This window comes from Pelophylax lessonae (assembly GCF_965119305.1).
Source record: "Pelophylax lessonae genome assembly, chromosome: 9".
In the NCBI taxonomy this organism is placed as follows: Eukaryota; Metazoa; Chordata; class Amphibia; order Anura; family Ranidae; genus Pelophylax; species Pelophylax lessonae.
The window spans coordinates 17,379,033-17,400,636 of NC_138776.1; the positions used below are offsets into that span (position 1 = coordinate 17,379,033).

The window sequence follows — 21,604 nt, forward strand, 5'->3', positions numbered from 1 at the left end:
ATCTAGAGGTCTCATCGCAACAGATGAGGACAGTGATGATAGGAAGAAAGAGCTGAGTCTCTTCAGACCCCCCCCCCCCCCAGCTCTAGTTGTCACATCCTACAACAGGTACAGTGATGGCAGGGAGGAGCTGAATCCCTCCAAACCTGCCAGCTCTAGGGGCCTCATCCCACCATAGGGACATTGAGGACAGGAAAGAACTGGGTTCCTCCAGACCCTCATGTTCTAGTGGTCTCGTCCCACAATAGGGACAGTAATGATAAAATGAAGGAGGAGCTGTGAGTCCCTCCAGACCCCCCAGCTCTAATAGTCTCATCCCACCATAGGGACAGTGATGACAGGAAGGAACTGGGTCCCTCCAGACCCCCCAGTTCTAGTGGTCTCACCCTACCATAGAAACAGTGAGCACTGAGTCCTCCAGACCCTCTAGCACTAATAGTCGCATCCCACCATAGGCACAGTGATAATAGGAAGAAGCTCTGAGTCACCCAAACCCCCCAACTCTAGTAGTTTCATCCCACCATAGGGACAGTGATAATAGGAAGTAGTTCTGAGTCCCCCAACCCCCAAACTTTAGTAGTCTCATCCCATCATAGGGACAGTAATAATAGGAATGAGCTTTGAGTCTTCTAGACCCCCCAGGTTTAGTAGTCTCATCCCACCATAGGGACAGTGATAATAGGAAGGAGCTCTATATCCCCCCTCCCCCACCTCTAGTAGTCTCAACCCACTATAGGGATAGTACACAGAGTCCTCCAGACCCCCCATCTCTAGCAGTCTCTTAGGGATAGTGAGCACAAAGTCCTCCAGACCCCCCAACTCTAGTAGTCTCATCCCACCATAGGGACAGTGATAATAGGAAAGAACTAAGTCCTCCAGACCCCCCAGCTCTAGCAGTCCCATCCCACCATAGGGACAGTAAGCATAGAGTCTTCCAGACCCCCCAGCTCTTGTAGTTTAAAAGGGACAGTGAGCACAGAGTACTCCAGACCCCCCAGGTCTAGCAGTCGCATACCACTATAGGGATAGTGAGCACAGAGTCCTACAAACCACCCAAATCTAGTAGTCTGATCCCACCATAGGGACAGTGATATTAGGAAAGAACTAAGTCCTCCAGACCCCCCAGCTCTAGCAGTCTCATCCCACCATAGGGACAGTGAGCACAGAGTCCACCAGACCCCCCAGGTTTAGCAGTCTCACCCCACCATAGGGACAATGAGCCCATAGTCCTCCAGACCCCCCCCCCCAGCTCTAGAAGTCTCATTCCACCATAGGGACAGTGATAAAAGGAAATAACTAAGTCCTCCAGACCCCAGGTCTAGCAGTCTCATCCCACCACAGGGACAGTGAGCACAGAGTCCTCCAGACCCCCCAGCTCTAGCAGTCTCATAGAGACTGTGAGCACAGAGTACTCCAGACCCCCCCAGGTCTAGCAATCATTCCCACCATAGGGATAGTGAGCACAGAGTCCTCCAGACCCCCCAGGTCTAGCAGTCTCATCCCACCATAGGGAAAGTGAGCACAGAGTCCTCCAGACCCCCAAGGTCTAGCAGTCTCATCCCACCATAAGGGCAATGAGCACAGAGTTCTCCAAACCCCCCAAATCTAGTAGTCTCATCCCATCATAGGGACAGTGATAATAGGAAAGAATTAAGTCCTCCAGACCCCCCAGCTCTAGCAGTCTCATCCCACCATAGGGACAGTAAGCACAGAGTCCTCCAGACCCCCCCAGCTCTAGCAGCCTCATCCCACCATAGGGACAGTGAGCACAGAGTCCCTCAACACCCCCCAGGTCTAGCAGTCTCATCCCACCATAGGGACAATGAGCACATAGTCCTCCAGACCCCCCCCCCCCCCAGCTCTAGAAGTCTCATTCCACCATAGGGACAGTGATAAAAGGAAAGAACTAAGTCCTCCAGACCCCCAGGTCTAGCAGTCTCATCCCACCACAGGGACAGTGAGCACAGAGTCCTCCAGTCCCCCCAGCTCTAGCAGTCTCATAGGGACTGTGAGCACAGAGTACTCCAGACCCCCCCAGGTCTAGCAATCATTCCCACCATAGGGATAGTGAGCACAGAGTCCTCCAGACCCCCCAGGTCTAGCAGTCTCATCCCATCATAGAGAAAGTGAGCACAGAGTCCTTCAGACCCCCCCAGGTCTAGCAGTCTCACCCCACCATAAGGGCAGTGAGCACAGAGTTCTCCAAACCCCCCAAATCTAGTAGTCTCATCCCATCATAGGGACAATGATAATAGGAAAGAATTAAGTCCTCCAGCCCCCCAGGTCTAGCAGTCTCATCCCACCATAGGGACAGTAAGCACAGAGTCCTCCAGACCCCCCCCCCCCCCCAGCTCTAGCAGTCTCATCCCACCATAGGGACAGTGATAAAAGAAAAGAACTAAGTCCTCCAGACCCCCCCCAGCTCTAGCAGTCTCACCCCACCATAGGAACAGTGAGCACAGAGTCCTCCAGACCCCCCAGCTCTAGCAGTCTCATCCCACTATAGGGACAGTGAGCACAGAGTCCTCCAGACCCCCCAGCTCTAGCAGTCTCATCCCACTATAGGGACAGTGAGCACAGAGTCCTCCAGACCCCCCAGCTCTAGCAGTCTCATCCCACTATAGGGACAGCGAGCAGAGTCCTCCAGACCCCCCAGCTCTAGCAGCCTCATAGGGACAGTGATGATAGGAAGGAGCTCTGAGTCCCCCCAGCTCTAGCTGTTGGTGCTACAGGAGGAAGAGGCAGTGAAAGTCTCCGCTAAACATCACACAGAGCAGCTCCAGCATTTCACCTCTTCTCTGGGAATCAATCACATCAGCTCTGAGCAACGTGACAGGGCAAGGAGGACCGAGCTGCACACTGACATTGCTGGCAGATAGAAGAGCACATTGCCGGTGCAGGCAGATAGAGGAGCACACTGTCAGTGCTGGCAGATAGAAGAGCACACAGGGCTTGGATGTATTCACTTTGTGCTGGGGATCCCTCTGAAGAGCAGCAGCAGGAGCTCAGCCTCGGTGTAGCAGCAGCGCAGCCAGCCGGGGTAAGTTTCCTGCACCACTCATTGATCCTTTGTTTGGGATGGAGCAAAAATAATCAGCGATCACATGGCTGCAGGAATAGAAGAGTCCTGGAAGAGTCATTGCACCCTGTGTACGCCGAGCTCCATCCCTTCTGCCCTTTGCAGGGGATGCAGGGGGGTGCAGGGGATGGCACGCATGCAATGATCCTCAACACAGCCGTAAATTACCCGACAATTGTATATCTCTGCCTTATTGGTTTTTTCAGCTCTGTAAACAGATGGCTTGTACTGTCATGCACAGTGTTAGTTATTTAAACATGTCTCTGCTAACCCATGTGAAAATCTACCCCTGTGTATGGCAGAGTGAGTTGCTGGGATTTCAGCACTGTTAAGGTAGGACAGTTCCTAGGCTATGTCCCTGGAACCCCATGTGAACATCTATCCCTGTGCATGGCAGTAGGTTGCTATGATTTCAGCACTCTTGGGTGGACAGTTCCTGGACCATGTCCCTGGAACTCCATGTAAACACGTGTGTGGAGTTGCTGGGATCTCAGCACTCTTAGTAGGACAGTTCCTGGACCATGTCCCTGGAACTCCATGTAAACATTTACCCCTGTGTGTGGCAGTGAGTTGCTGTGATCTCAGCACTCTTGGTAGGACAGTTCCTTGACCATATCCCTGGAACCCCATGTGACCATCTATCCTTGTGCATGGCAATAAGTTGATGGGATTTCAGCACTCTTGGTTGGACAGTTCCTGCGACCATGTCCCTGGAACACCATGTAAACATTTACCCCAGTGAGTTGCTGGGATCTCAGCACTCTTGGTAGGACAGTTCCTGGGCCATGTCCCTGGCACACCATGTGAACATCTACCCCTGTACATGGCAGTAAGTTTCTGGGATTTTAGTACTGTTAGCTTTGGACAGTTCCTGGACCATGTCCCTGGAACCTCATGTGAACATCTACCCCTGTACATGGCAGTAAGTTTCTGGGATTTTAGTATTGTTAGCTTTGGACAGTTCCTGGACCATGTCCCTGGCACACCATGTAAACATTTACCCCAGTGAGTTGCTGGGATCTCAGCACTCTTGGTAGGACAGTTCCTGGGCCATGTCCCTGGCACACCATGTGAACATCTACCCCTGTACATGGCAGTAAGTTTCTGGGATTTTAGTACTGTTAGCTTTGGACAGTTCCTGGACCATGTCCCTGGAACCTCATGTGAACATCTACCCCTTTGCATGGCAGTGAGGTGCTTGGATTTCAGTACTGTTATCTTTGGACAGTTCCTGGACCAAGTTCCTGGAACACCATGTACACATTTACCCTAAGTTGCTGGGATTTCAGTACTGTTAGTGAAGGACAGTTCCTGGACCATTTCCCCCCATGTGAAAATCCTGGTACTCCAAGTGAAATTCCACACCTGTGCATGACAGTGAGTTGCTGGGATCTCAGCACTGTTAAGGTAGGACAGTTCCTGTACCATGTCCCTGTAGCCCTATGTGAACATCTACCCCTTTACATGGCAGTGAGTTGCTGGGATTTCAGCACTGTTAGCTTTGGCACTTCCTGGATCATGTCCCTGAAACCTCAAGTGAACATCTACCTCTGTGTATGGCAGTGAGTTGCTGAGATTTCAGTACTGTTAGCTTTGGACAGTTTCTGGACCATGTCCCTGGAACTCCATGTGAACATCTACCCCTGTGCAGGGCATAGTGAGTTGCTGGGATCTCAGCACTATTAAGGTAGGACATTTCCTGCACCATGTCCCTTGAACACCGTGTGAACATATACCCTTGTGCATGGCAGTGAGTTGCTGGGATCTTAGCACTGTAGAGGTAGAACAGTTTTTGGACCATGTCTCTGGAACCCCATGTGAACATCTACCTCTGTGTATGGCAGTGAGTTGCAGAGATTTCAGTACTGATAGCTTTGGACAGTTCTTGGACCATGTCCCTGGAAAATAATGTGAACATCTACCCCCTGTACAGGGCAGAGTGAGTTGCTGGGATCTCAGCACTGTTGAGGTAGAACAGTTCCTGGACCATGTCTCTGTAACACCATGTGAACATATACCCTTGTGCATGCAAGTGAGTTGCTGGGATCTCAGCACTGTTAAGGTAGGACAGTTCCTGCACCATGTTCCTGGAACACAGTGTGAACATATACCCCTGTGCAGGGCATAGTGAGTTGCTGGGATCTCAGCACTGTTGAGGTAGAACAGTTCCTGGACCATGTCCCTGTAACACCATGTGAACATATACCCTTGTGCATGCAAGTGAGTTGCTGGGATCTTAGCACTGTTAAGGTAGGACAGTTCCTGCACCATGTTCCTGGAACACAGTGTGAACATATACCCCTTTGCAGGGCATAGTGAGTTGCTGGGATCTCAGCACTGTTGAGGTAGAACAGTTCCTGGACCATGTCTCTGGAACCCCATGTGAACATCCTGGTTCCCCAAGTGAAAATCCACCACTGTGCAGGGCAAAGTAAGTTGCTTCTCTTTTGGATTTCAGCACTATTAGCTTCGGACAGTTCCTGGACCAAGTCCCTGTACTCAGGACTGTCTCTCCAATAAAGAGAATGAGCCCTGGGGCTTTACAAATGTTCAGCTCTCCTGCCAAGCCCTATTCCTCAATAAGCCCATTGATTCTGATCAGCTGAGAGGTCAGCTAAGTGTCTGATCATTGGGAGACACTGAAGCATTAGAATAGACCTATGTAGGCATCACATGGCTTCCTGGCACATGCAAAGGGAAAGTTCAGCACAGCTGATAGAGATGGACTGCAGAAGATTTGACATTCTACATCAATAATTCAGAAGTTACATGCATGTTTATCGTAGTGAGCTGTCATTTGAATGTTGGAAGGATTGTTCCTTGTAGCAGTCATCCATGCGATCCCTCTCCACTTACTTGTCTTGTGGTTTGTATAGAGGAGGCATGTTTTTGGCATTCATTATTGGTTTCCCTTTGTTGCGGTGAGAAGGGCTGGATTGACCTTGACACTGTCTGACTTGTTTATTAATGTCTTGTTTGTTCAGCTTGGAGTCCATTCAGTGCTGTTGACATTGTTCAAAAAATTGAGGTTGAACTGCCTGGGGCTTACATTTAAAAATGATAAAATGTAATATATACAGATTGTCCCAGATGTACGGGATTCTCAGAGTTTTGTAATGAGAACTTTTGGGGGCGCATCGGATTTGTAATACTTTATAGAGGTGATTGTTACCAGCAGGGCTGCTGTTAGAAAATCACAGGGCCCCCGTACAGCCTACCTGACACCCCCCCCCCCCCAATATATCAAGACAACATTTCCACTAAAAAAAAAAAAAAAAATCATTATTAGCGGACACAAACATAACAGAGAACCCATGTGAATTAGCCCTTTTTTATTGTTTTATACATAAAAAAAAACATACATTTGTTTTAAAAAATGTTAACCACTTGCCGACTGCCCGCCGCAGTTATACTATGGCAGGCTGACTTGGCTGCGCGAACCGACAAAGTATTATGTCGGTCACGCGCGTGGTGCTGGGGGGGAGAGCGTGCGCCGCCGCCGGCGCACTCCTGCCCCCCCGCTAGGCAGCGGGGATACCGATGCACAGGGCTGACGGCCAACGATTGCCGCTGGCCACCCGCGATCGCTCCCCGCTGAGAGAGAAGAGCGGTCAGCTGTTGTAAATTACGTCGGTCGAGCTTGTGGTGCTGGGGGGCGAGCGCTCCTGCCCCCCACTAGGCAACAGGGATACCGATGCACAGGGCTGGCGGCTACGATTGCCGCTGGCCACCCACGATCGTTCCCAGCTGAGAGAGAAGAACGGTCAGCTGTTGTAAACAGGCTGGCTCGACTGCGCGAACCAACAAAGTATTACGTCAGTTGAGCGCGTAGTGCTGGGGGGCGAACGCACGCCACTGATGGCACACTCCCGCCCCCACTAGGCCACGGGGATGCCGATGCATGGGGCCGCTGAGAGAAAAGAATGGTCTGCTGTTGTAAACACAGCTGACCGTACAAATATAGATTTTTTTTTTCAAAATGGTCGCTCTTTTTTTGTTAATAGCGCAAAAAATAAAAACCACACAGGTGATCAAATACCACCAAAAGAAAGCTCTATTTATGGGGAAAAAAGGACATCAATTTTATTTGGGTACTGCGTCGCACAACTGCGCAATTGTCAGTTAAAATAGCGCAGTGCCGGATCACAAAAAATGGCCTGGTCATTAAGGGGTTAAAACCTTTCGGTCCTTAAAGCGGAACTTCCACTCATTTGCTTCCTCCCCCCCTCCGGTGCCACATTTGGCACCTTTCATGGGGGAGGGGGGAACGGTTACCTGTTTTTGACAGGTACCCTTCCCCATTTCCAGGAGATGGCACTGCGGCGTTGTCCCTGGGAAGTTTGGCCCCCCTCCTCCTTCCCCTGCCGCCGAGCCAATCCAAATCGTGCATGAGTAGTAGGGACCCGCCCGTGAAGCCGCAAGGCTTCACTGCCGAGTTCCCTCACCGGCAATGGATATTGCAATGGCAATGGAAACATCGGCTGTGGTGCTGACATCGCAGGACTCCAGGACAGGTAAGTGTCCTAATATTAAAAGTCAGCAGCTACAGTATGTGTACAGTATGTGTAAAGTATTGACTTTTAATTTTTGGAGGGGAGGCTGGAACACCGCTTTAAGTAGTTAGGGACCTGCATGGCCTCTTCCACCTTGTTTGGCTGTTCTAAAACCAGTCAGTAGGACCCTTGCGACAGGATTGGACTCCATGCATACACCTGCTGTCTGTTGCTTCCCCAATTTTTCCAAGTCCGGCTACGGCAAGGAGCGGTATTTGCGCACGGCAGATATACGTATACGGCTTCTGCCTGATGAGCCAGTCCGTGCATGATACACAGAGGGAGCAAAGCACTGATCACAGGTGAGTATTTGAAGGGTCTGATTGGCCATTTTCTCTTTTGGGGGGGATGTCATGATGAAGTAGTTCCAGTTCCACTTTAAATTGCATGCACTGTGTAAGCCCAGCAGCAAGTATAAACCAACTCAGTGAAAGTAAACTTTTAATGATCTTCAATTTGTGAATATCTCACCTTCGGTAGGTGTCAGTAAACTTGCTAATGCCTAATTTGCGTCGTTATGTGAACGGGTGTGTTCTCTGCAAAACTTGTTTTTGGACAAATCTGTGGTTCCTTACAGCCCCGAGTCTTTTAGTCAGTGGCATTACGTAGTCATTATTCTCCTAATTATGTGACCTTTAAGATTCCCACTCAGCAGATTACATGATAATCTCAGTATTTGTAGGGGAATGCATAGCACAGTATTATTGCAGTCAAGATTACATTGTAACAATTTTATCTGTTCTCTTTGTTTTTTAAGATCATTTGAAGACTGTGCTCAGTCCATCCGTATGATCACAATCATTATGTTTTTTGGATGATCTTACGACCCTTAAGGCATCTAGAAAAATAATAAAGAAAATAACCAATTAACCACTTCTGGACCGGAAGGATTTACCCCCATGATGACCAGGCCATTTTTTGCAATACGGCACTGCGTTACTTTATCTGACAATTGCGCGGTCGTGCGATGCTGTACCCAAATAAAATTGATGTCCTTTTTTCCCACGAATAGAGCTTTCTTTTGGTGGTATTTGATCACCTGTGCGATTTTTTTTTTTTTTTGGCGCTATAAACAAAAAAAAAGCAACAATTCTGAAAAAAAAAAAAAATATATATATATATATATATATATATATATATATATATATATATATATATATATTTATTATTATTATTTATTTCACATTCTGCTATATAGCATTCCCAAAAAAAAAAAAATAAAATAAATTTTTTTTCATCGTTAGGCCAATATGTATTCTGCTACACATTTTTGGTAAAAAGAAAAAATCCCAATAAGCGTATTTTGATGTGGTTTTCACAAACAGGGCTGCTCATTGGGGGGACCACCAGTCCTCGTGTAGGGGGCCCAGGCATACAGGGGAGGCCCAACACCACAGGGAATCGGTGCGGTTGGGCAGAGAACACAGGTGTGCAGAGTCGTTATATACTCAAGCCTGAGGTCCCAGCGTGGCGATAGGTCCCAGTTTGGGAGACAGAAGGTCTTACCCTGGGGTCAGAGGTGCCCCAGACAGGAGTTAAGAGACAGAAGGTCTTACCCAGGTGTCAGAGGTGCCCCAGCCAGGAGTCAAGACAGAAGGTCTCACCTAGGGATTAGAGGAGCCCCAGACAGGAGTCAAGAGACAGAAGGTCTCACGCAGGGTTCAAAGGAGCCCCAGACAGGAGTCAAGAGCCAGAAGGTCTCACCTAGGGATTAGAGGAGCCCCAGACAGGAGTCAAGAGACAGAAGGTCTCACGCAGGGTTCAAAGGAGCTCCAGACAGGAGTCAAGAGACAGAAGGTCTCACGCAGGGTTCAAAGGAGCCCCAGACAGGAGTCAAGAGCCAGAAGGTCTCACCTAGCGATTAGAGGAGCCCAAGACAGGAGTCAAGAGACAGAAGGTCTCACGCTGGGTTCAAAGGAGCCCCAGACAGGAGTCAAGAGACAGAAGGTCTCACGCAGGGTTCAGAGGAGCCCCAGCCCCAGGAGACAGGAGGTCTCATCCCAGGAGTAAGGTCAGCTGCTATCGGGGTGTCAGGAGAACCCCTATCCAGAGGCCAGGAGTGAGCTGTGACTAAAGGCTGAGTGAGCCGAGAGAACCACAAGAGCTGGGCAACACAGTCAGAGGGACTGGTAAGAGGAGCAGCAGTGCTGTTGACAAGGAAACCAGTTTCCTCAACATTTTCAGTTAACTGTTGATGTGGAAGAACCCCTGCGTGGGCAACGGATGTCTATGTGAACTTTTTTCTTCTTTCTTTCCAATTAAAGGGGGCTGCCACACCCTAAAATACAGTTTAGACTGGCACAACTTATTGGAAAAGCACCTACCACATGGGAATAATCACCCTAACTCCACATAGAAAACAATTGGTTTAATAGAAGCTCCCACACATAGGGGGTAGACCTACAAGCAGAATGTAGAAGGTGCACCTGGAGAGAGTTAAACCCAGTATCTGAGCTCTGCTATGAGGAACAGTAACTATGAAGCCACAGTGCTGCCCAGTTTGAACCACAGTTCCTTGGTCTGCAAAGGTACCTTGACAAGGGCATGTTATGGCTCGTTTCCACTGAGCTTTCTAGTACGGTTCCGATCGGTACGGTACGCTATTTATGCCGTTTCCATTATGAATGGTACCCTAATTCCGAACCGTACCGTACCACTTTTTGGGACCCTTTCGTTGGGGTACCAAGCACATTAGTACCGTACCAACAGGGTGGAGCTACACTCTGCAGAACTTTGATTGGTTGACAGAGAATTGTCTATCACAGCTTTCCTGCTACACCACGCCTATCATGAAAGGGTACTATTGGCAGTGGAAACGCAATGTGTACCGTTCCGAACCGTACCGTACTGAACCGAACTGTACCGTACCACTCAGTGGAAACGATGCATTAGTGGTTGAATAGGGGACTAAGGACCCTAGGGACTGCCCTATACCTTCATCTTGGTTGGAGCTGCTCTTTTAAACCATGCATTATCATAATTTGTTATGCTTTTTGGCTTGTTCTTGGTTTTTTGGAAGAGATGTATCAAACAAGCTCTGAAACCTTCATTGTGTTTTTTGTTATCAGTGATCTTAAACTGAATAAAACTTTAACATTAGTTAAGCAGTGTTTAGGATCAATATATCATTATATAATTACTGACTGTCTAATTTACATTACCAAAATGGGTATACCTAATAGAATTTTAGCATCAGGGTATTAACCTACAACTTCTGCTGTGTCTGGCAGTGTCTCACATTGCTGCGCCACCTGGGATGCTAAATTGTTTCTTGGACAATTCCCTAAAGGTCCTTCCATGAACTTCCTATTTAAGCCATGCCTTTGCATTTCCTGTTTGCCAGATTATTGTGCTCTTCTCCAGCCTTTTATCTAGTATGGTAAAAAAAAATGGCCCTCCGGTTTTAAAAAATATGCTAAATTTCCAAGGCCCACCTGTAGTCCCTGCACAGCCTCTCCGAGAAACCTTTATAGAGGGAAGCCCCTCTGCCTTTCCCACCAGTATGCACAATGCCCTCTCTCATTCTTTGTTGCTGAGCCCACCTGCCGCTGAGAGGGAGAGCGTGTATTGTGCAGGCTTTGGTCAAGCTAGAGCGCTCATTTCTGTGTTGATGGGGCCTTACATCCTACAACCAGGTGGGACAGGGGAGACTTTAGGAGGTTGATTTACTAAAACTGGAGTGCAAAATCTGGTGCAGCTGTGCATGGTCGCTAATCAGCTTCTAACTTCAGCTTGTTCAATTAAGCTTTGACAAAAATCTGATACCTGACTGGTTTCTTTGCAGAGCTGCACCAGACTCTTTAGTAAATTAACCCCTAGAAGATCTGGTCATCAGGTCTTGGGAAGAGGCCATGAATAGCCTCCAGGTATGCCTTCAAAATTAAAGCGGAGTTCCACCCTCCTTAAAAAAATTAAAAGTCAGCAGCTACAAATCCTGTAGCTGCTGACTTTTAAATAATAGAACTTACCTGTCTAGGCAGCCCGCGATGTCGGCACCAGAATCCGATTTACGTATCGGCTCTCGGGTGCCGCCGCCGCAATCCAGAGTAAGGGAACCTGCCAGTGAAGCCTTCCAGCTTTACTGCTGGTTCCCTACTGCGCATGCGCAAAGCGCGCTGCACTTTGTAATTGGCCCAGCGGCGGAGGAAAAAGGAGGGGGCCCGAACTTCCGAGGGACAGCGCCGCGGCGCTGTCTCCCAGGAAGTTGGGAAGGGTACCTGTCAAAAACAAGTACCCATTCCCCCCTCCCCCATGAAAGGTGCCAAATGGGGCACCGAAGGGGGGGAGGAAGCAGATCAGCGGAGTTCCACTTTTGAGTGGAACTCCGCTTTAATCACCTTATTTAAAACCTGAGAAATACTCTTTAATATACCAGAGAAGCTGGAATGCATAGGTATTTTTTTACAAAACCCGGTTCGTCACTTCCGGTTTTGACTTCTTCCAGTCTAGGCGATTCCGCTCCTCTCCGCTTGGCTCTGCATTGCAGGAAGGGGTCCCTTTAGAACACCGGCTGGTCCGGCGCTTCTCAACCCCCCAGGTGATGACATCTAGCTGGGTCTCTCCCCACAACATTGTGGATTCCGGACCTCCTACCCAGCGGCTTTGCCAATTGTGTACCCTTCACCACCAGCGGCTTCAGCCAGGACAGGTTATTGATTTGGAACTTCTTTTACACATGTTTTAATAAACATGATTTTCTTATATGGGCTGCTTTCCTAGTCTCTATGATATTAACCGTGATTAGCGCTTCTTTCTCCCTCTTTTTTGCTAATAGGTATTTTTTTAGTTGTGATGTAAGGGCTCTTTCACACGGTCCGCCTCCGTCGGCGGACTCCGTGTTGCTCAGAGGGGGATCGATCTGCCGATCCCGCTGAGCAGGCAGGTGACAGCTCTATCTGCGCTCTGTGTGTGGAGAGGGAGGTGTCAGAGCCCCGATGCTCTCTATGGGGTTTCCATCCATCCAGATTTCACGGACAGGATCGGATGCGGACAGCAGTGGGTGTCAGCGGAAATGTCACCGCTGACATCCGCTGCCCCATAGGGATGCATGGAGGATCCGATCAGGTCCGCCTAAAAAACTGAAAGGCGGATCTGATCGGATCGTTCGTGTGAAAGGGGCCTTAAGGTGAAGTAACCTTTTAAACCCAGGTTCTATCATTGGATAATAATTGTGCAGCCAGGCCTCCTGGAATTCTTCCACTTTCTAGAAACACAGTTGACATTCTTTGATGCTGCAAGGAATTATTTTACTAATCTGTGTATGATGTGAGGATCCTGGATAAGGTTCATGCATTAAAAACACACAAGGTGCACTTTACCTGTAGCAGCTTCCTTTGGGATTCATGTTAACCTGGTACCATGGTAGCCATGGAGTTCAAAAACGAACGAGCTGCAGAAGTTAAAATGTAGCACTAGGTCAGACCTGGCCCTTTGGATGTCCCAGTCTGGCTCTCGTAAGATCAGTTGGAAATTAGAAATTCCTGGATCCAGGCCAGCCACTCAACAAAATAGCAAAAGAAAGGAGTAACGCCGCTCCAGGTGAGGATGAAAGCTCCCAGGTGAGGATGAAAGCTCCCAGGTGAGGATGAAAGCGTGAGGATGAAAGCTCCCAGGATATTGTGTGCAGGTCCAGTCCTTGGTCTAAAAAACGAGTGACCGCACTTCCAAATGCTAGGAGATCTTTACTATTGTAAAAACATCCAACAAAGAAAATCAAAGAAGACTTCATGACACACATCGGAAAAGCATGAACCACGCACTTTCAATGTGTGTCATGAAGTCTCTTTGATTTTCTTTGTTGGATGTTTTTACAATAATAAAGATCTCCTAGCATTTGGAAATACAGTCACTCGTTTTAAATTGGAGACACAGCCACTCAACAAGAGCAGCTGTGCTTCTGACCTTGTTGGTCTGCCAGTCGCCAAGATAGCGGTGGTTGTACTTTTTGAGCAGCTTCAGCCATGTAGGAGGGACAGCACTGCTCCTTGAGCGACTTGGGCAGAAAATGATAGGTGGGACAAAGGGTATGATTCAGGTGGGGCATGTGGGGAGGTGTTTTGCCTGGTCCCACTCTCCACCCCACAGGTCAGGGATGGAACCTACGCCCCCACTAGTTGGCCTTAAAGGAGAGGTATACCCAAAGCTTTTTTGGCTGTACTTATCCTATGGATCACAGGAACGATGTTAGTTCTGCGCTCCTGTGACCTGTTTTGACCCGTAAACTGCCGGCGGTCCACTTTAACATAAGGGTGGTCCCAGCAGCAGATTGGCAAAATTACTGGATCACCTCACCTTTATGGGCGGCGGGAGAGGTGCCCCCGGATCTGTCGGTAGCGGGGAAAACGATCCGGTCCGCTGTCCCCTAGAGATGGCCCCCACTCCACTCTATGGCCTTGGAGAACCGGAGCAATGTCATACGTTGCTTCCTAGCCACGGATTTAACCACTTGCCGACCGCCGCACGACTATATACTAAGGCAGTCAGCCCCCTACAGGCAAAGTGATGTATGAGTACGTTGCTCGCCCACCCGCTCCCGCTCGTTCCCTGCCTAGCCCGCGCGTGTGACCAGCCACTCGCGATCTCGCTCATGCTGCTATGTAGGATCGTATGTCTCTGTGATGATCTAACAAGCCACGCCCCCTTGACAGTTAGAATCACGCCCCTAGGGACACAGGTAACCCCTTGATCACCAATAAAGTTAACCCCTTCCCTGCCAGTGTCACTTTTACAGTAACAGTGCATATGTATAGCACTGATTACTGTAGTAATGTCACTGGTAACCCCAAAAGTGTCAAAAATGTCAGTCAAGGGTCCGATCTGTCCGCCACAATGTCGCAGTCCCACAAAAAAATCGCAGATCGCCGCCATTACTAGTTAAAAAAAACAATAAAAATGACATAAATCTTTCCCATAGTTAGTAAACGCGATAACTTTTGCGCAAACCAATCAAAATACGCTTATTGCGATTTTTCTTTTTACCAAACATATGTAGCAGAAAACAAATCGGCCTAAAATGTTAAAAAATTTAGATTTTTACATTTTTTTTGAGAATTTCATATAAAAAAATGTGAAAATATTGTTATTTTTGCAAAATTGTCGCTCTTTTTTTGTTTATAGCGCAAAAAATAAAGATCACAAAGGTGATCAAATACCAGCAAAAGAAAGCTCTGTTTGTGGGAAAAAAAGGACGTCAATTTTATTTGGGTACAGCGTCGCACGACCGCGCAATTGTCCATTAAAGTCACGCAGTGCCGAATCGCAAAATAGGGCCTGGTCTTTGAGCAGCCAAATCCTCCAGGGCTTAAGTGGATAAAGAGCCCATTTTTTTTCATCATGAAAAAAAAAAGACTTTTTTTTTTTTTCTTTTTAAGTGTAGATGTGAGATGTGAGGTCTTTTTGACCCCAGATCTCTCTATAAAGAGGTCCTGTCCTGCTTATTTCTATTACAAAGGATGTTTACATTCCTTTTAATAGGAATAAAAGTGATAAAAACATTTTTTTTTTAAAACTGTGTAAATAAAAGATAAAATAAATAGGAAAATAAAAATGAAAGTGCCCCGCCCCCGTTAGCTCGTTTGCAGAAGAGGGCGCATATCCAAGTCACGCCCACATATGTAAACAGTGTTTAAACCACACACGTGAGAAATCGCCATGATCATTAGAGCGAGAGCAATAATTCTAGCACTAGACCTCCTCTGTAACTCTAAGCTGGTAACCTGTAAAAAATTTTAAAAAGTCGCCTATGAGGATTTTTAAGTACTAATAATTGTCGCCATTCCACGAGCGTGTGCAATTTTGAAGCATTACATGTTGGGTATCTATTTACTACGGCGTAACATTATCTTTCATATTATAGAAAGAAATTGGGCTAACTTTACTGTTTTCTTATTTTTTTTATGAAAAAAGTGTATTTTTTCCAAAACAATTGCGTTTTAAGACCGCTGCGCAAATACGGTGTGATAAAAAATATTGCAATGATCTCCATTTTATTCTCTAGGGCAGGGGTCTTCAAACTGTGTTCAGGAACTACAATTCCCATCAGAATTTTAGAGTCATAGTTTTACAATGCCTCATGGGATGTGTAGTTCCACAACAGCTGGGGGGCCGTAGTTTCAGGATCCCTGTTCTAGGGTCTCTGCTAAAAAAATATATATAATGTTTGGGGTTTATAAGTAATTTTCTAGCAAAAAAAAACAAAACAGATTTTAACTTGTAAACAACAAGTGTCAGAAAAAGGCCCGGTCCAGAAGTGGTTAAAGTTCATGTGCGTGTGAAGGCAGGTGTCCCAATACTTTTGACAATATAGTTGTACACTGCCCCCTAGAAGACTGCTGAGAATTGCACTTTCTGGATTCCCCTGGATTCCCCTGGGTTACGCTTACCAACTGATAGCAGACAAACAGCATTGAAAGTCCTTGGCTCAGTCAATAATCAATCCAGGGAATGTTGGTGTTTTGTGGTTTTATTTAGAACTGGGATAGGAGAAGGGATGAGTGGGATACTCCAACTATGACTTATGCACAATCTTGAGGACAACTCACTGTAGAATGCGGCAAGGCCGCTGCTTCGCCTGGCCACTGAAGTGAAGATAGCATTAAAAGGTTCCTGCTTGATTAGCCTCTTCAGGGTTCTATACTTGGCACCCCCTTTACTTTCACTGGCTGTGTGTGCTGACTCCTATCCACTGGAGTGGTCCCCTTCCTGGGCAGACCCCTGGCAAGCTTCCCGGTACTCACAGACACTGTTTTTCCCAAGCTTGCTCTGCCTTCACCTCCACTAGTCAGCTTTCCTGGACCTCCGGATTCAGCACCACACTCCTGATCCACTAGGCCGACCGCCTGTGACCACCATCCTCAGCAAACAGAAGGAGAGACAGCCGTCGCCCTCCTCCTGGGACCTGGCTTCCCACCCAAAGACCCCTTGCCACATGTGCCCTTGGCTCTTATAGCCTATCCCAGGATGCACCACTGTTTGTGCCAACCCACTGGGACAGCCACAAGAGCCTGTGTGTCACTGGCTGGGTTTCCTCCACTGTCCAACAGGCTCCCCTATTGGACGCAGTGGGCACACTCCCTCAGCCCAGCCGAATCACCCATGGTCACATGCAACAAGCCTAACTAAGGCCCCTTTCACACTTGTGCGACTTCAAAGTCACACGATTTTACCGCGACTTTTTGCCGCGACTTTTGTCGTGGTTTTGACTGGACTTGAATGTCTTTGGCCTCAAAATCGTGCCAAAGTAGTGCAGGGACTACTTTATAGTCGGTGCGACTTCAAGTCGCACTGATATGAATGGTAATCATTGGAAATAATGGAGAAAGACTTGTCATGCGATTTTGCAGTCCCAAATCGCATGACAAGTCGCACAAGTGTGAAAGGGGCCTAACCGATCTCGCTCGCTGTTGAGCAGACAGAGCCATCAATTATGCTGTCTAAAGCCTCGTACACACGCACCGATTGTTGGCCGACCGATCGGCCGTCTTTTGTCCAGTGTTGTTGTGTTGGTTGAAATATGCTCTAGACTGCACACGAATTTTGTCGGCCAACAACAACCAACTGCAGAAGTGATGTCATGTTCTGGTCTACTTTTCGTGTGTTTTTTCTTCTCTGAGCATGCCCAGTCTTGCTCATCTGACTTTTGTCGGCCGAAATCTGTACTGACTGACGAACAATCGGCCGTTCTGGTGACGGCCAACAAAAATTTTATAGCCTGCACACCAGATTTTGTTCGGCCGAAAAGTCGCAGTCGGTTGTCGGAAGCATCATACTAACAAGCCGACAATCGGCCGAACGCACGTTGGCCGAAAATTTACGGCCAACAATCGGTGCGTGTGTACGGGGCTTTACTAGCACCTGACTAGGAGGGTGCTACATCGTGTATAGATAGCTTAGGACTGGCACATTCAAAAGTCAGAACAAGTCAAGGTCGGCAATGGAGGACACAGTAGAATTGGATCCAGTTGAGCACAGTTATGGAGTCTAATGGAGCAGTGTAATGGGCAATGAATGCAGATTGTGTTTGAAAAATTGCAAATGTACTGTGCATGCCGTAACAAACAAATATACACAGCGTGTCCCTGAAGGTGGGCAAATAATGGCATCACTCTAAAATAATTTATTTGACATGTAGAAATCTTTACGTATTTAATTTCAAAAGAATGGTAAAATATTGACCTTGAAAACCCATCTCTATTCACTATTCTATTCTTTGGTTAACCCCCCCCCCCCCTTATTACACGTGCCATACTATGAAAGGAAAATGTACTGTAGTGTCCTGCATTAAACTCTGCTATATTTCCAACATTGCCTAACCGTCCTTGAGGCTATGTGCACATCCGCCGTGTTTACCCTTGAATCGAATCAGAGGTAACATCAACATATCCCCCCACTCCTGTCTCACATACTTACATGCTAATTGTTCAATTAGCGGGCAATATCGCCAGAACAAATATTCTGTAACCGTGTCAGCTCAATTTTTCAAAAGGTCATCTATGTAACACCTCAGGGACAAATAGAGGACAAAGCATTATTCAATCGATGATTGGCTTGAACCGCTCCCTTCTAGAAGGAGCTGCTTTGTAGAAGATGGATATTTTCTGTTCAATGCTTGTTATGTAGGGGCTGTAGCTGAAGGATCGCCTAATTACAACCCCTTATTAGGCACCTCTAATTTATTTTAATTAATTCTTTCTACACACAACATATTGTAAAACGGCAGCCCTAAGGCTCCATTCACACCTGGGCGTTTTCAGCTCCAAAAACGCTCAAAAGAAACGCTTCCAAAACGCCCAACAAGTAAAACCCCATTCATTTAAATGGACCCTGTTCACATCTGAGCGTTTTGCAAAACGCCTGTAGCTGAAAAAAGTACATGAGCTTCTTTTTGGGCTGATTACCAGTGTTTTTGATAGATGTCAATGAAAAACGCCTGAAAAAATCGCGGTAAAATCGCGGTAAAAATCGCGGTAAAAAACGCTACGCTCAAGTGTGAATGCAGCCTAAAGTTATAATAAACACACGCTGTTCAAAGTGATTGTAAAGTCTCTTTTTTTTTTTTTTTAACCACTTAGGCTCCGTTCACATTATAGCGTATGGATCACAGGCAGAACCGCCGCGGTTCCGCCCGCGATCGGGAGATTATTGCAAATCGCGGGACGCCTGTGCGTTGCCCGTTGATTTGCAATAGACCCCCAAACGCTGAGCGATGTTGCCGCGATTTCCGCCTGCCGAATCGCGGCAACATCGCGCAAACAAAATCGCGGGACGCAATACGCTCCAAAGAAGCTCTTGTACTTCTTTGGATCGTATTGCATCCCGCGATTCGGCAGGCGGAAATCGCGGCAACATCGCTCGGCGTTTGGGGGGCTATTGCAAATCAACGGGCAACGCTAGGCGTCCCGCGATTTGCAATAATCTCCGGATCGCGGGCGGAACCGCGGCAGTTCTGCCCGCGATCCAAACGCTGACATGTGAATGCAGCCTTAAGTCCCAGGCCTATTTCGGACACTTTTTGTTTAAAATTAAAAGAAAATAAATAAAAGTTAAAATCAGTATTTTTTCCTAGAAAACTACTTAGAACCCCCAAACATTATATATATATATATATATATATATATATATATATATATATATTTTTTTTTTTTTTTTAGCAAAGACTCTGGAGAATAAAATGTCGGTCATTGCAATATTTTTTGTCACGCAGTATTTGCGCAGCGGTCTTTAAAAACGCCATTTTTTTTGAAAAATTTTGAAAAATCACATTTCACTGCATTTAAAAAATACTAAACAGTAAAGTTAGCCCATTTATTTTGTATATTGTGAAAGATGATGTCACGCCGACTAAATAGATACCCAACATGTTATGGTTTAAAATTGCGCCCGCCCCCCGTGGGATGGCGACAAACTACTCTCAATAGAAATCTCAATAGGCAACGCTTTAAAAATTTTTAACGGTTACCAGTTTAGAGTTAGAGTGTAGCTCTTTTTTTTTAATTATTGCTCATGCTCTGGCGATCGCGGTGATACCTCACATGTGTGGTTTGAACGGCGATTTCATTCGCGGCTCTACTTCCGTATACGTTTTTTTTTGTGCGCGAGCTAACAGTGACGGGGGCGGCTAAATTTTTTTTTTTTTCCTATTTACTTTATTTATTTTTTTAACTTTATTACAGGTTCTTAAAAAAAAAAAATCTGATCACTTTTATTGCTGTCACAAGCAATGTAAACATCCCTTGTGACACCAATATGTAGTGACAGGTACTCTTTATGGAGGGATCGGGGGTCTAAAACCCCAAACCCCTCCATTAACCTTCCATGTATGCAAAAAGTCGAAAACGGCGTTTTTGCATACAGCCGTTTTTTAAATTTGCCGCCTTTTGCAGCACAGTAACCCGGAAGTGACGTCATGGACGCCGCCTCCGGGTTACGTCACCGGAGACCAAATCGAAGCCGTTTCCGGATTTGATCGGGACTCCATCCAGCCGGCGGACGTGCCGGCTGGGTGCTCGGTCCTCCCTGTGGAACGGGAGCCCCGAGCAAAGTCACGGAAGGCGGCGGGAGGGGGGCGTCTCCTCCCACTCACCCGGGTAACGATCGAGCGGCTCCTGAGCCGCATCGGTCATTACTGACGGAAAGCCGACCGTCGGCTGTAAACCACGGTATCGGGATGGTGCCTCTAGCTAGAGGCATCATCCCGGTATAACACCGCAAAGTTTGCCGACGTAGTCCTACGTCACTTTGCGGTAAGTGGTTAAATTTATTTATTTTTTTAAATAAACATTTAAAGGGTAACTTCACTTTCGTGGGGGAAAAAATTAGCAAATAAAGAAAAAACAATATAGCGTATACCAATAGGTCATAGAAAGCAGGAGAGAAGAAAAAAATTAAAATAAAAGATATCTTTATTAAATAACAATAAAATCATGCATATGCATAAAACATTACAACAAATATTTTACAATCAAGTCGACAGTTGCAGTGCCAACTTTAGTTGATACAGTTCCCAAATATGGAAGAGACCAGAAAAATCTCAGCATATTCCTCTACATGTTTCGCGGACTGAGCCGCTTCCTCAGGAGGATTTAATGGATAAGTTTAATATCTGGGAAAAATGGAACAGAAAGCAAATGTAAATAACATTACCTGTTTATACAACAAATGATGGTCTTGGTCCATCCCTGAGCCCTCTTTGTTCATCCGTGAACATAGGTGAGGCTATTTTCTCCCCATACATACTGAAATTGTTGTATAAACAGGTAATATTCTTTACATTTGCTTTCTGTTCCATTTTTCCAGATATTAAACTTATCCATTAAATCCTCCTGAGGAAGCAGCTCAGTCCGCGAAACATGTAGAGGAATATGCTGAGATTTTTCTGGTCTCTTCCATATTTGGGAAATGATTCCCCCGAGGGGAATGTTTTTTTCTCAACAAAAGTGGAGTTACACTTTAATACTTACCAGTTCTGTGTAATGGTTTTGCACAGAGCAGCCCCGATCCTCCTCTTTTTCCTCGGTCTTTGCACAGAGCAGCCTCGATCCTCGGTCTCTTTTCGCGGCTCCTAGCCCCTCCCTCCTGTCAAGTGCACCCACAGCAAGCAGCTTTTGCTATGGGGGCACCCAAGCTGAGCTGCAGCTCCGTGTATCCATTCCGACATGGAGCTGCAGTTTGGTCCCACCTCCTCTCTCTTCTGATTGGGTAACTGACTTTGATTGACAGCCACGGGAGCCAATGGCGCCGCGGCTGTGTCTCAGCCAATCAGGAAGGAGAGTCACAGACAGTGGGACTTGTGGACATCACTGGATAGAGATGGGGCTCAGGTAAGTATTAGGGAGTTCTGCTGTACACAGAAGGTTTTTTATCCTAATGCATAGAATGCACCTTCTGACTTTACAACTTCTTTCACCACTTCTCGACCGGAAAGGTTATACACCCCTTAATGACCAGGCCATTTTTTGCGATACGGCACTGCAAT

The 21,604-nt window shown here is 46.9% G+C and overlaps 1 protein-coding gene across 1 annotated transcript in view; it reads left to right on the forward strand.

The window, feature by feature from the left end:
- Positions 1-2,688: 2,688 nt before the first annotated feature.
- The window catches only part of ZMAT4 (zinc finger matrin-type 4), an 866,722-nt gene continuing 847,806 nt past the window's right edge, over positions 2,689-21,604 (forward strand). The window contains exon 1 of the mRNA XM_082267441.1: positions 2,689-3,040. Coding sequence (XP_082123567.1) covers positions 2,957-3,040 — 84 coding nt within the window. The 5' untranslated portion in view covers positions 2,689-2,956. The remainder of the gene's footprint in view (positions 3,041-21,604) is intronic.